The sequence below is a fragment of the Bubalus bubalis genome, chromosome 5 (genome assembly GCF_019923935.1).
Source record: "Bubalus bubalis isolate 160015118507 breed Murrah chromosome 5, NDDB_SH_1, whole genome shotgun sequence".
Taxonomy (NCBI): domain Eukaryota; kingdom Metazoa; phylum Chordata; class Mammalia; order Artiodactyla; family Bovidae; genus Bubalus; species Bubalus bubalis.
The window spans coordinates 121,836,321-121,850,076 of NC_059161.1; the positions used below are offsets into that span (position 1 = coordinate 121,836,321).

General features: G+C 57.5%; 1 protein-coding gene across 7 annotated transcripts in view; it reads right to left on the reverse strand.

The window, feature by feature from the left end:
- Window positions 1-13,756, reverse strand: part of RAB3IL1 (RAB3A interacting protein like 1) — a 48,366-nt gene that overhangs the window by 11,863 nt on the left and 22,747 nt on the right. Inside the window, exons 1-2 of one of the 7 annotated variants that reach the window (XM_044943610.2) lie at window positions 6,613-6,754; window positions 6,501-6,578 (exon numbers count right to left, since the gene is read on the reverse strand). The exons of 2 other annotated variants lie outside the window; for them this stretch is intronic. In XM_044943610.2, coding sequence (XP_044799545.1) covers window positions 6,501-6,511 — 11 coding nt within the window. In that variant the 5' untranslated portion in view covers window positions 6,512-6,578; window positions 6,613-6,754. Of the gene's footprint in view, window positions 1-6,500; window positions 6,579-6,612; window positions 6,755-9,674; window positions 9,899-12,947; window positions 13,101-13,756 lie in introns of those variants that run through there. 4 more of the 7 variants (XM_025286516.3, XM_044943611.2, XM_044943612.2 and 1 more) reach the window with 4 other exon arrangements.

Consider the following 13,756-nt stretch of genomic DNA (forward strand, 5'->3'; position numbering starts at 1 on the left):
AGCTGCACCCAGGGGACTTATCAGGGGGTGCTCCGCCCATGTTATCTCATTTAAAACTCTCGATAGCGTTCATTATATTGTCCCCATTCTACAGTTGTGGGACGGATGCTCAGAGAGGTGATGGGACTTGCCCAGGGTCACACAGCTAGTCGGGGGCACTGGTGGGACAGACAGCTAGGTCTTCAGCCCAGGCCCAAAGCTGTCCAGCCACAGCGGACAGGAGGGTGGGGAGTGGGCGGCAGAAACACACATCTGCTTGGGGATCAAGGGCCACTGGGCCCCCAGGCAGCCAGGAGACTCCACCTTGGCTGTGACAAAGAGAGCTGACCCATTTTTCACCCAAACTGCCTCCCAGAAGGGAGTCCAGGACTGGGGGAGCTGTGGCTGAATGCACAGGCTAGTTGGGCACGGCCGGGTCCACGCCAGGCTCCGACCGGGGGCCCACACGAGCCCCTGGGAAAGTCACTGAAATTCTTTCAACCTGCTTCCTTGCCTGTGGGATGGGGCTAAAACCTGCAGGGGGCTCACCGAGAATCTAGTGAAGAAGTCACTGGCCATGTCCCCAGGGAAATAGTGGGGCTGTCTGCACCCACGTTAGTCGTGCACCCCACCGTCCTCACCATCCCTGCCCAGGCTGTGTCCTGCACCTGAAACCCCAAACCTTGAGGATGCACCCATGGGGGGAGCCTAGAGACCTGGGGCCCAGCCCCACTTCTTCGGTTGAGAGGATGGCCATAATCACTCAGGCTTGGTGGGGACCCCACCTCAGGGCTGCCCACTACAATAGAATGAGCAAGGGCAAGGGCAGGGGGTGACTTGTAGGGACAGCACAGGGTACAGGGCATGATCTCAGGTCTCAAGACACCTAACCCCACAGCAAGGATCACCCTGCCACGGCCATACCCCCAGCCTAGGGGACAAAGAGAAGGAAATGGCAACCCACTCCAGTATTCTTGCCTGGGAAATCCCATGGACAGAGGAGCTTGGTGGGCTATAACCCACGGGGTCGCAGAGTCGGAAACAACTGAGAATGGACAATGGAGATGGAGGGGACACAGGCCGCCAGCCTCTCCCACGAGGCCTGAACTTCATCCACCAGTGTGGTCTGGGTCTCTGGCCACGGGCTGGGGGTGTATCCAGAAGCCCCCCTCCCCCAGCATTTTCCTAAAGGGCTCACTTGGCCTGCTGCTGGGGGATGGGCCCCTATTTTGCAGCCAGAGGAAAGAGTGTCTCAGGGAGGCCTGAGACAGAGCATCTGTGATACCCACCCCACTCTCCCCAGTGGAAAAGCCCACGAGTAAATCCTCATGGCAGAAAGCATGGGGATAGCAGGACCACGCCATGGTCACCAACTTCCCTGTGCCTGGGCCAGGGGTGCAGGAGCAGGAGGAGAAGGGGGTCCACCCTGCCCTGGAGTCTGCAGACCCTCCCCCTCACACTTGGGACCGGAGGCCAGGTCCTGTGATTCAAAGTTCAGATGAAGGAGGGACCCCAAGTCTCTTGGGTCTACCCAAGCCAGAATCCGCTATCATTCATACACTTCAGCATGGGAAGGCCAAAAACTCGGGTGCGAGCCCCTGTGGGGTGGGGAGCTCACTCCTTGGACAGCACGGGTTACCATTTAAGTCCTTCTGCCCTGCCTCTCTGCCCCCAGTCCAGGTCCATGGCCTTCTCCTCAAACCTTCTCAGCCCCCATTCCTGCAGAAACAGAGTTCAGTGTCCAGGACACGCCGCAAGGGCCACTGGGAAGGGGTCTGCTCTGGGGAGAGGGAGATAATGAGTCAAAGTCAGGGGTAGGTGGGGGCGGCCAACATCCCCCATCCTCAAGCCAGCTTCGCAGCCTAGAGCCAGGGGAGTTCATACAGGAAAGGCCCCGCTGGGTCACTTCCCCAGGAAGCATACAGGCAGTGGGGGCGGGAAGGTGGGGACCAGTAACTGCAATCCTCAGCCCCCAGGCCACCCCTAGGCGGGCCAGCAGGGCTTTCATCCCCAACCAGAAAAAAAATGGCCAAATGAGGAGAACCCTAGAGGCTATGGTCCCCAGTCACCCAGCAAGCCCCACCGGGCCAGCCTGCCATGCGGTCCTTCTGCCCTCCCCCTCTCTGCCCACCAGTGCCCAGGTCACCTCTGTGAGTTAAAGACTAACAGGGCACAATGAGTTCATTTAAACAAGCAGGGGAGGAGCCAGCGAGGGAAGCGCTGAAAACCAGGGGAGGGAGAGAATTGGGACCCTTGCCTTCTGCCTGGGACCACCAAGCCCAGGATCCAGGGTGGCTGCAGCATCTCTAGTCTGCAGGAATCCCGATCCAGGGAACAGCGGCCTGGTTAGGAAGCACGCTCTGAGGACACTAAGGCTGACAGTCAAGTGACTCCCGCCCAGGGGCCCAGGGGGTCCCAGGAAAGGTCTCATGTTTTGGCCAAGTCTTCAGCTCCAGACCCAGATCAGATTCCCAAGCTCCTGCTCACGTCCACGCCAGCCCACTACTCCATGTCTCCACGTGTGAACTTACGATGCTGCCACGGCGAGAGGCTCTCCCCAGTTCGGGTGAACGACGAGGTACCTGAGGTTCAGAGAGGAACGGCAAGCTGGCTGAACACACACAGCAAGGAAGTGGCAACGGGGGAACTGAACCCAGAGCCCAGGCACCAGTGCGTCATGTGAACTGTCACCCAGAAGAGTCAGGACGGGAGGAAAGGGGATGAATGGTGGTTTCAGAGAAGTGAGGCGGGATGCAGACGGGGTTTTGAGGAAGTTGGAGCCAGTGCCCGAGTGGTGCTGGGGATGGTGGTAGTGGTGGGGGGTTCCACCCAAGGCTGCTGTTCTAGCTAGGCAGGCTGCAGGCTAGGAGGGGACATGCAGAGGGGGACACAGAGAGACGAAAGACTTCTGGGGGGTGGGGAGGAAATCAGTGGCGGCCCAGGGGCTGGAGAGGGGGACCACAAAAGTTAACAGTAATTAATATAATTAAACACCAAGGACGAGGTGAATGGCAACAGTAGTGCCCAGGACAGGAATGAGGAACTGGGAGGGGGTCTTTCAGGGAAGGAAAGGGGGTTGCTGAGGCATTTGGGAAGTGGTGGCTGAGGGGAGGCACCAGCCCAGAGGAAGCAGCTGCAGCCCTGAGCCTGGATGAGGGGATGAGTGGCAGAGGAGCTGAGGGCCAGGACCGGAGGGCTGCAGAAGAAACTAGAACACAGTGTCATAGATGGGAACAGAGGAATGCGGAGAACTGAGGCAAGCGGGACCCCTTGGGTAGGAGAGGGTGGGCCCGGAGCACTCTGGGAAGGGGGAAGCAGGTGTGTACTTGGTAGGGAGCAGGAGGGAGGAAGAGGAGGGCAGGGGCAGCTTCGGGATGGTCAGCAGGGAGCTCTGAACACCGGAGGCAGGTGGGCCAGGCCAAGCCTCTCCCGGCCACAGCTCTAGGACTGCCCGCCCAGCCCAGCCTGGATGTCTCCACTGGGAGCCGGCAAAGGCCTGAGAGGATGGAGGGCTCCCTCGATGACTGGGGCAGCGCAGGGCACACAGCACGTGCTGCAACACTTGCCTGTCTGGTCCTAGAGGAAATGGAGATACCCCAAGACCTCAAAGACACGACGCATATATATGAGCACCTATTGTGCGCCAGGCACACCACCAGCCCATCACGCAATCGGCACAGATTCTGGCAGCAACATCACCACACCCCCTTCTCACCACAGCTGAATTCATTTTGCTTCCCTTCCCCCACCCTGTTGGGCACAAATCCCGTGCAGATGTGAGGACAGTCTAAGACAAGCAGGACTCTCTTGAGCATCTGAGCCCCACAGACTGGTGTGGGCTGATTAACGGCAGGAAAGCTATCTCCACCTGTTGAGGGGGGAGGTAGGTAAATCATGGAGGGCTTCCAGGAGGAGGTGACAGAGACAGTTGTACCCTTTCCACCTGCTCTCGACCCTGGATCCCCTAGGCCATCCAGGCTTACTCCTGGATCTCCTGATGCCATTTCAGAGCCCAGAGCTCCCTGTGACACCTTAAAGCAGGACCTCACAGATCCAATCCCCTTAGGGTAGCCAAGCCCCAGAGCAGTTAGGTGACTTTCTCAAGATCACACAGCCCATCTATAGGCCTGCAGCAAAGACACAGTACCCCAACCCTGGGAGGCTGGGGTGGTCTCTCTCATTCCTGGGCAGTGCATCAGAGCCTGTCCTCCCCCAGGGATGGGTATGATTACTCCCATCTGGCAGATGGGGAAACTGAGGGGCTACACCCACGTGGCCACTTAGTGGCAGGAAACTAGCCCAGAACCCTAACTCTGGCCTCTGATGACCAAGTCTCAAGTGCCCAGCACTGTGTCAGCAGCAGAAGTACCCCAGTCACCATCCTCACCCCATCACCTCGGAGCTGGCTAGGCATCCAAGACTATGGGCATGGGACTCTTGGGGGAGGGGGGACAGCACCTGTTTCAGGGGAGCCGCCTCTGAGTTCTGAGGTCTGAGTTCAGGACCCACACTCAAGGAGTCCTAAGGAAGAGGGTCCACTCGAGCTCCTGTAGAGCCCTGTCACTGCCACCCACCCTAGGGGAGCGGTCCTGGGTCCAGGGCCAAGAAGGTGAACCGGCACCATGACCTGGCCATTAACAGAGCAGTCACCCAAGACATGCATCTCAGTTGTCTTCAAGATTGGGGAAACCAAGCCCCAGAGACATCAGTGGCTTAGCCAGGGTCATCGACTCCTCAGCACCACCCCCCCACCCACCCACCACTCTAGGAGGAAGGATCCCAGGTAGGTACTTGCCCAGAATTTTCACAGCGGCTCAATCAGTTACCTGGGCAAGCATGGCCCGAGCAGTACCCCTCCCCACTGCTGCTGGGGTCTGTGATCTCCCAGGACAGCAGGCCCCCAGTGGGTGATGGTAGCTTGGCTCCTGATCCTTCAGTCCTTGCCTCCAATGCCCGAGTGAAGGGTCCATGAGAAGACAGTGCTCACGGTGACCCCCAAACTCTGCCTCTCGATCTCCAAATGCTTCATTCTGTCTTATGCTTTCTGTCTGCATCTATGAAGCACCTAGTATGTGCTCTGCACCCAGCTAAGCCCTGGGGAATCCAAGTGAGCCACACTGAGCATCAAGTGAGGATCAGCTGGAAAAGCCTGGTCCATCCAGAGGGTCCTGGGACTCTGATTCTGTCTTTAAAATGAGCATCCATCTACTGAGAGATCCCAGACTTGTTCGGCAGGCCCAGCCTGGATGCCTGCGGGAAAGGACACACTCTGGGCCTGGATCAGTCCCACCACACAACCTAGAGGCTCAGAGAAGTGAGGCCATATGCTCAGGATCACACAACAACTCGGTGGCTGCGTGTGTGCCTGGGTTTACCAAACCAAGGGGTCACGAGCTCCCTCCACCCAAGCTCTTCAAACATGGTTAAACCCCAGCAGGATCACTGTAACCTCCCTAGCTGTCACCAGCCCACCTCAACCTCCTTCTCCCTAAGCTCAGTCTCCTTCCCCCAGGGCACAATTCCAAAAGAATCCATGCTCTGCCTAACTCTCTCCCTTTAAGAGTTCTCACGCCTCTCCACACCTCATCCCTACTGGGAGCCCATCCTCTCGGAGCCCCTTGCTGGAAATGACTCTCCCCCTCCCCCCATTCCTCCCCTAGCATCTCAGCTCCAGCTTTGCTAGGTGCCATGGAGTAAAGTGGATCCAGCCTGCATCAAACTCCCAGCCCGCCAGCCTCTCCTCTGGGGCTTCCCTCACTCCCTAGCTGCAGCTGGGAGGAGCCCAGTCCTGGGACCACCCATCTGGCTGGTTCCACGCAGGAATACCACCCACCACCCCCCAAACCCCCTCTGGCCACATTTTGGCCAGGACCTGGTCTCTCCAGGCTCATGAGGAAGAAGAAGTGTTTACCCCACTTGGTGAGAAGACCGCAGCCTTTCTGCACATACAGGGAAGGGATCCCACATCAGGTCACCCAGGGACCCTTGAGCATCAGTGAACAGATATGGGTACCAGAGCCACTGCCCAGGGCCCAGAGTCCGTGCTGCCGGCTGCCAGCCTGCAGGCAGGTCCCACCCCACACCTCTGAGCCCAGCACGCTCCAGGAGCCCCAGACGGAGGTTCACCAGCTTGCAAGCCAACTTAACACAGACCCAGTCCCCCGCTTCCCAAATGCACTGTTTCAAGGGTTCACCCAGCCTGGGGGGGCGTCCTTCCTAGGTCTTTTCCCAGGCTTAGTCCGGCTTGCATTCCGCCGCCCACTCCCTTCCCCCAATCTCACTTGCGCTCCCGATAAGCTCTGAGGAGTTGGTGCTGTCACTTCGGGACGGTCTGCAGCCCACCCTTCACACTCCCTGCCCCGCAGAGAAACCCCCTGATCTCTCCGGGCCGGGTGTCCTTCCATCCCCAGTCGCGGGCAGAGCAGCTCCCGGTCAGGGTCGCCCACACGGGAGGGACGCCCCCCCCCCCCTCACTGTCCCACCCCCGGAGGCAGCCGCGGCCCAACCCAGCGGGGACCTACCCGCTCCACATCCCGGCGCCTGGGGGCCCGCCGGGCGTCGGTTCCCTGCGCCGCCGCGGCGATCTCCCCGCTAGCTCCTCGCGCCGTCCCCGCCCGCCGCCGACTCCGCCCGGGGCCCGCTGGGCTGCCCCGCCGCCTGTCAGTCCGGCCCGCTGCCTGTGGGTCTGCGCGGCCCGGGCCCCGGGTCCCGCCGGGACCCTGCCCTCGGCGGTCACGTGGCCGAGGGGGTGGCCCGAGGACACGTGCCCGGCCCCGCCCCTCCGGCGGCCGATGCAGAGAACTCGCGCGCGCTCCCGGCCCCGCCCCGCTCAGGCCGCCCGCCGGGACTGACAGCACCCCGCGGCCGGCGCGGCTCTCTGATGCTCCCAACTGACTCCGCTCCGCCCAGCGCCCCGCAGCACCCTTGCAAGACCACCCTTGTTCAAGCATCTACCATGGCTCCAAGCTTTCAGCTCCCGGATTCTTAGAGGACGCCCTGCCACCCCCTCCCTCTCACCCGGCCCTTTGGCCATCCATCACTCCTTCCCTGGGCTCCTGCTCTGCAGCAACATCCTTCCTGGTGAGAAGGGGGGCTCACCCCAAAACCAGTTTTCTCCCTCCTGAGTGCTTCTTCTGAGGGAGGTCTCACCTTTGGCCCAAGTCCCCAACCACCTTCCCCCCCCATTCCACCCCCCACCACAAACTAGGGGCCCTGCCTTCTTGTTCTGAACAGATTCTACCCACCCCTGCCTTTGCCCACCACCTACTTTCTGAGGAACTCGCACCCACCCACCCCTCCCCCAACACACACACCTGTCAGGACCCACATCTGCAAATTCCCTAAACACTGGTCTGTCCTGTCCCTCAACCCCTCTGTGCTTCTGTCACTATCTGGAGCCCTGATCATCGGCCTCGACTCCAGCCTGGGGCTGATTCAGTGAGAGCATAACCCCACTTCTCCTACCAGGGACCGTGGCTCCCACCCTCCTTGTCTAGATGAGGCCTGGGAGACTGGGAGGAGCTATTTCTCTTTCATACTGCTAGAACTTGGGGCACTACCCTTAGACCAGGAGCTGGGGCCAGGGCCCCAGGCTTGAGTTTTGTTGGGTCTTCATCTGGGGACACATGTTGTTCATGCATGCATTCAACTCATTGGATTCAGTGGAAAAGACCCTGATGCTGGGATAGATTGAGGGCAAGAGGAGGAGGGGGCAACAGAGGATGAGATGGTTGGATGGCATCACTGACTCAGTGGACATGAGTTTGAGTAAACTCCGGGAGACAGTGAGGGACAGGGAAGCCTGGTGTGCTACAGTTCACAGACTTGCAAAGAGTTGGACACTACTTTGCGACTGAACAACAACAATGCATTCAGCCACCCCTTCTGAACACAAACCATAGACGGGGGATCCAAAAGGAAACTGCATAGATACAGGCTCTGTCCTCCTGGGGCTCCAGTATTGTGGCAAGATAGATAGTGGGGACCTCCACTCCCAGGGCACACCTTGCAAAGTGGATAGTGTCTTAATTCAAAATAGAGAACAATGGACCGCTGGAACAATGGATCCAGTGGTTAAGACTCTGCACTTCCACTGCAGGGGTCATGGGTTCCATCCCTGGTCAGGAAACTAGGATCCTGCATGTTGTCTGGCTGGGCCAAAATGAAAAAAAAAAAAAAAGAGAGAGAGAGAGCAGTCTTCCTTTCCTAGGTGGGCAGGACTAGGAAGGAACAGGAACAGGACTTGGTGAGTGGAGGGCAAGCCAGACTTGATGCCTTGCTCTCATGCCCCCTGGCACCTTGTGCAGTGAGCCTGACTTGTGCAGTCCTCTGTGACTTTCTTTTCATTCTGCCCAGATCTCTCTCCTTCACTCTGTAGGGCATTTGTTTCCACAACTGTGGTTTCCCAAGGGCAGCGACCTCCTTGGGTCTGTGTTTCTCCACCCACCGCAGTCCAGCCCAGGGTCTCGCCCAAAGCAGTTGTCATGATGTTTGTTGACAAATCCTTCACCAAATAAGTCTTGAGCAACTGCTGTCTTCCTGGACCTTGCTCTGCTCACTCTTTGGGGGAGCGGGAAGAATGACACAAAAGGAGCTCAGGACAGGGAGCTTACCCTCCGAGTCTTCACTAGCCCCACCAGAAGATAAGACCTGGTCCAAGTCGTGGTAACTCAGACTGGTGGAAGATAATGGGTGGAAGGGGTGTCAGCCCAGGGGTACAGCCCCAGGGGAAGAGTCTTCAGCCGGGGAGACCCTTGAGCGAGGTTTTGAAGGACAAGTGAGGAGTCACTGTCACCTCCCTAATTACTAGCCAAAAATATCCCCTGATCTACACAGCTGCTTATGACTCCCAAGGCCTCACTAGCTCCTCCCACAAATGCTCCTTGGTTGAAAACCATGGGCTCGGAGAAGTTAAGGAACCTTCTGGATGTCACATAGCCAGGGAAGGAAGGGCTGTGGCCCCTTACTCCAATTTTCTGAAAAGACAGCCCAGAAACCAGAGGACTCTCTTGGAAACAGCAGCTCCATGCTGTCGGGCAATGAGGGGAGCCCATTAGATGCCTGGCATCTAGTGGAGAAGGAAAATAAAAGGTGTGTCCTCTGCCCCCCAAGTCACCGCCTTCCCCAAATGCCCCCTCTCACCCCTGCCATCCCCAGCCTGGCAGCCCTGGCCACAGACCCCATCCGGGAGAGACTTGCCAGCCTGGATGACCTAGGCCCTGGATCTAGACTTCAGTTCACTGTGTAACCGAAGATGAGTGTCTTGCCCTCTCTGAGCCTCAGATGCTACATCTGTACAACCACCAAGTCAGAGGAGGCAAATCAGGGCCCTCCCTGGTGGCTGACCTTGTAGAAGGCTCCTGAAATTCCTCCTAGTTCTACACTTCCCACGTGGCACTAGTGGAAAAGATCCCACATGTCAATGTAAGAGACGGGGGTTCAGTTCCTGGGTCGGGAAGATCCCCTGGAGGAGGGCATGGCAACCCACTCTGGCATTCTTGCCTGGAGAATCCCATGGACAGAGGAGCCTGGCGGGCTACAGTCTATAGTGTCGCAGAGTCAGACACGACTGAAGCGACTTAGCGGCAGCAGCCCCGGTCTGGAGCCCGGCTCTCCCCCTCCCCCAAGGCCCCTCCCCCTCCCCCAAGGCCCCTGCTGAGTGGTGAGACTCCCCGTTCCCCAGGTCTCTAGCTCACCTGTCCGTGTCCCAGGGCTGGTCTCCTAAGTTCCCCTCGAGTGCAGGGCCCAGACCTGATGGAGCATAGCGGACAGCCCCTGAGCTCACTGCCAGGAACACAGGACATTTTCCTCGGGCCGGGCACTCAGCAGGCTTCTCTGCGGGGTCCATGGCTGGAGGGCCAGACCCAGGGTCCCTCTGGAGTCAGCCAGGCAGGGAGGTGGCAGGAGCCTTCTCCCCACCCCCAGGCTGAGGCTCACACTAACCTTTGCTATCTCTGAGGAGCAGCGGCCTGTGAGGGAGGCGCCTCTCTGACAGGCCTCTATCTCCTTAAACCCAGTAATTATTAACTCCCATGGCTCAGCGGGCAGCAGACGACGCCGGGCTCTCCTCCCAGGGAAGGTGAGATACCTCAAAGGGAGGCGGGAGCCTCGCTCTAGCGTGCCCAAGGCCCCAGGCTTTTCCAAGGCCCATGGTTAGGGCAGTCTGTCCCCTCCCTGCCCAGCTTGGCAAGTTGGAAAGAGCTTGTCCAGCCCTGGCCCTGTCACTGGCCTCATGTAACACCACCACCACCCCGGCCTCCTTGTGGTCCCTGCCCTCAATATCCCCTTAAAACTTTTGTGTGTTAGTCACTCAGTCGTGACCCCATGGACTGTTGCCCGCCAGGCTCCTCAGTCCATGGGGTACTCCAGGCGAGAATACTGGAGTGGGTTGCCATTCCCTTCTCCAGGGGATCTTCCCAACCCAGAGATCAAACCCAGGTTTACTGCATTCAGTTAAGTTCAGTTCAGTCGCTCAGTCGTGCCCAACTCTTTGCCACCCCATGGACTGCAGCATGCCAGGCCTCCCTGTCCTTCGCTATCTCCCAGAGCTTGCTCAAACTCATGTCCATCAAGTCGGTGATGCCATCCAACCATCTCATCCTCTGTCATCCCCTTCTCCTCCAGCCTTCAATCTTTCCCCACATCAGGGTCTTTTCCAATGAGTCAGTTCTTCGCATCAGGTGGCCAAGTATTGGAGTTTCAGCTTCAGCATCGGTCCTTCCAATGATTTCCTTTAGGATTGACTGGTTCGATCTCCTTGCAGTCCAAGGCACTCTCAAGAGTCTTCTCCAACACCACTGTTCAAAAGCATCAATTCTTCGGCACTCAGCTTTCTTTATAGTCCAGCTCTCACAGCCATACATGACTTTTTGGAAAAACCATAGCTTTGACTAGACTACCTTTGTCAGCAAAGTAATGTCTCTGCTTTTTAATATGCTGTCTTGGTTGGTCATAGCTTTTCATCCAAGGAGCAAGAGTCTTCATTTCATGGCTGCAGTCACCATCTGCAGTGATTTTGGAGCCCCCCAAAATAAAGTCTGTCACTGTTTTCATTGTTTCCCCATCTATTTGCCAGGAAGTGATGGGACCAGATGCCATGTTCTTTGTTTTTTGAATGTTGAGTTTTAAGCCAACTTTTTCACTCTCATCTTTCACTTTTGTCAAGAGGCTCTTTAGTTCTGCTTCACTTTCTGCCATAAAGGTGGTATCATCTGCATTGTGGGCAGATTTAACTACCAACAAAAGGGACCAGTCAGTGTAGCAGTTACGAGGAAGACAGACCTAGAGTCAGACAGGCTGGATTCAACCACTTCCAGACGTTTGGGCACTTTAGGCTCACCATGCCTCTGTTTTGCCAACTATGAAATGAACCATCACCCTCTAAGGCACACCAGGCCAGCTGCTATTGCCTAGACATGGCCCGTATGCCCCCCCTTCCCACTATCCTCACAGTATCCCCTTCTCTGCAGCCTCCACTCCATCACACCCCTCTCTGATAAACTTCTTTCTTTTGCTCATATCCCCTCCTCCAGGAAGCCTTCCCCTCTGGATTGCTTTTTCCTCTGCAGGCACTGGACTGGAACCCTCAGTCACATGGTCCACCCTGTGTCATGATGAGTGTCCCATAGCACCATCAGACGCCCCTACATAAACTGAGTGACCCCATGGGCAGAGGCTGGGCTGTACTTATCACTAAATCCTCAGTGGCCTCTTGCCTGGCGCACAGTCAGCCTCAATCCACCCGTGTGATGGTGTGAATGTTCCATCTTATCTCATTTGGCCTGAATTCTAATCTGGAGTTCTGCCATTCCGTGGCTGTGTGACCTTGGGCAAGTCACTTAACCTCTCTGGGACTCAGTTCTCATAGCTATAAAATGGGGACAATTCTCCCCTGTGAAGTTGTGAATATCAAATAAGATAACATTCAGATAACTTCTCTGGTGGTCCAGTGGCTAAGACATCAAGCTTCCACTACAGGGGGTGTGAGTTCAATCCCTGGTGGGGGAACTAAGATACTGCATGCTGTACGGTACAGCCGGAAAAAAAAGAAGATAACATTCATGAGATGTCAGCCACAGCGGAGACTGAGTTTCCTGTTGCCTTCTTCCTTGCTTTCCCTCTTCTTTCCTGTTAGCCCCTGAGTTCCTGCGGGGAGAAGCTGCCAGTTCCTGACTAGCAGTCACACCCCGCCTGCCCTGTGGATGGATAACAATATCTCCCACTCAGGCTCTGGGCTTCGAAGCTCTCTCAGCTTAATGCAAACCAGATGCTGGCCTTTCTTTCCTGGCAATGAATTTTCCATGGCCTGCTCCCAACCCCTTCCTGTTTTTGCTCCTCACTGATCCCCCTGCTAAATTCTCCTGTGCCTCCACCTTCCTCTGCAGGGCAACCTCTGGGCCCACCTGGAAACAATTAATGAAAAACAGGATGTGTGAAGGAAGGGGAGGGGGTTGCCTCTCCATCACCCTGACATGGCAGGGGACGAAGGGGCTGAGCCTGGCTGGTGACGGAGTGTACAGGCGATGGTCCCGCTCTGCCAAGTCCTAGCCATCCTCTCTGAGGGGAAACTGAGTCAGAGCTGTTCTGGGGATTGTCGAGAAAAGTCTTGCCACTTTCTGGACTTCTAGGCACAGCTGGCACTGCAGGGGGCAGCTATGAGGACTTTGTCCTTGGCCGTGACTTAGGAAAATCAGAGGCAGAAGAAGCCCAAAAGCCTCACCTGTTGCAAGTGAGGAAACTGAGGCTCGGAGACTCGTCCCAGGTCACTGGTGGGTCAGACCCACAAGGCAGCCAGGTCTGGGGCTGCTTGACCGGAAAAGCTGTTGTCCTAAGTCAGCGTTCAGGCTGCTCTCTCGGTGTCGTTACCGCCTGCCCTTCCCCCGGCCACCGCGCCTAGCCCAGTCATGAGGGGCACTCACAAGGCTGCCAGCGCCCGCTGCCACCTCCCGGGGTGAGGCGGCCACACGCACCTGTACTCCCCACCAGGGGAAGACCATTGCCTGACTTCTTCCTTCCACTGTAGCAGGAGGGTGTGTTGGGGGCTCTTGATCCTCTTGGCCATGGTGAACCCCCTTAAAACAACCCATGGGCTGGCCCTGCAAGTGAGAATGCAGCCATTTCCATGAAAACAACAGCCCGAGGGCTCCCTGAGAGCTGGGCTCTGGCCCCTCCCTCCGCCAGCTGTGCAGAGTGTTTGGACAACTGGATGGAATATTTGGCAGGGAGAGTCTTCCCCGGATCTCTGAGCTCAGATTTCAAGAGGAGGGGAAAGAAAGGATGCTGGCTCCAGAAAGAGGCTCAAGAGGTCATTTGTGGGCTTGGAGGCCCCCCACCCAGGCCTGACCAATACTGCCACCAGCCCAGCCCCCTGTGTGGTGGGGAGCTGGAGTCAGGCCCCTGGGGGAAGGACAGGACAGAGGGTGGAGGCAGCAGAATGGTGTCAGAGGTTTGCTGGGGCCAGTCGGGTGAAGTCAGGCCCAGGGGACAGTCTGGGCTCAGGGAGTGGCAGGGCCAGGACAGCGTTTTGATCCCATGACCACGATCCATCCGTCTACCACCACTCCCACTTAACAGAGCAGTTGGGGGCCAGAGAGGAAGGCGCTCGTCCCAAGGGACTCAGCATGCTGGGTATAGAACTGGGCTGGAACCCAGGGCTCCTGACCCTAAGCTCACTCTTCTCACTGTCCAGATTATCCCCATCCTTACCGCCAACCCCCAGCACACGCACACACCCCAGCCAGTGAATTGTCATCCTTGCTCTCCCCAAACGACACAGGCA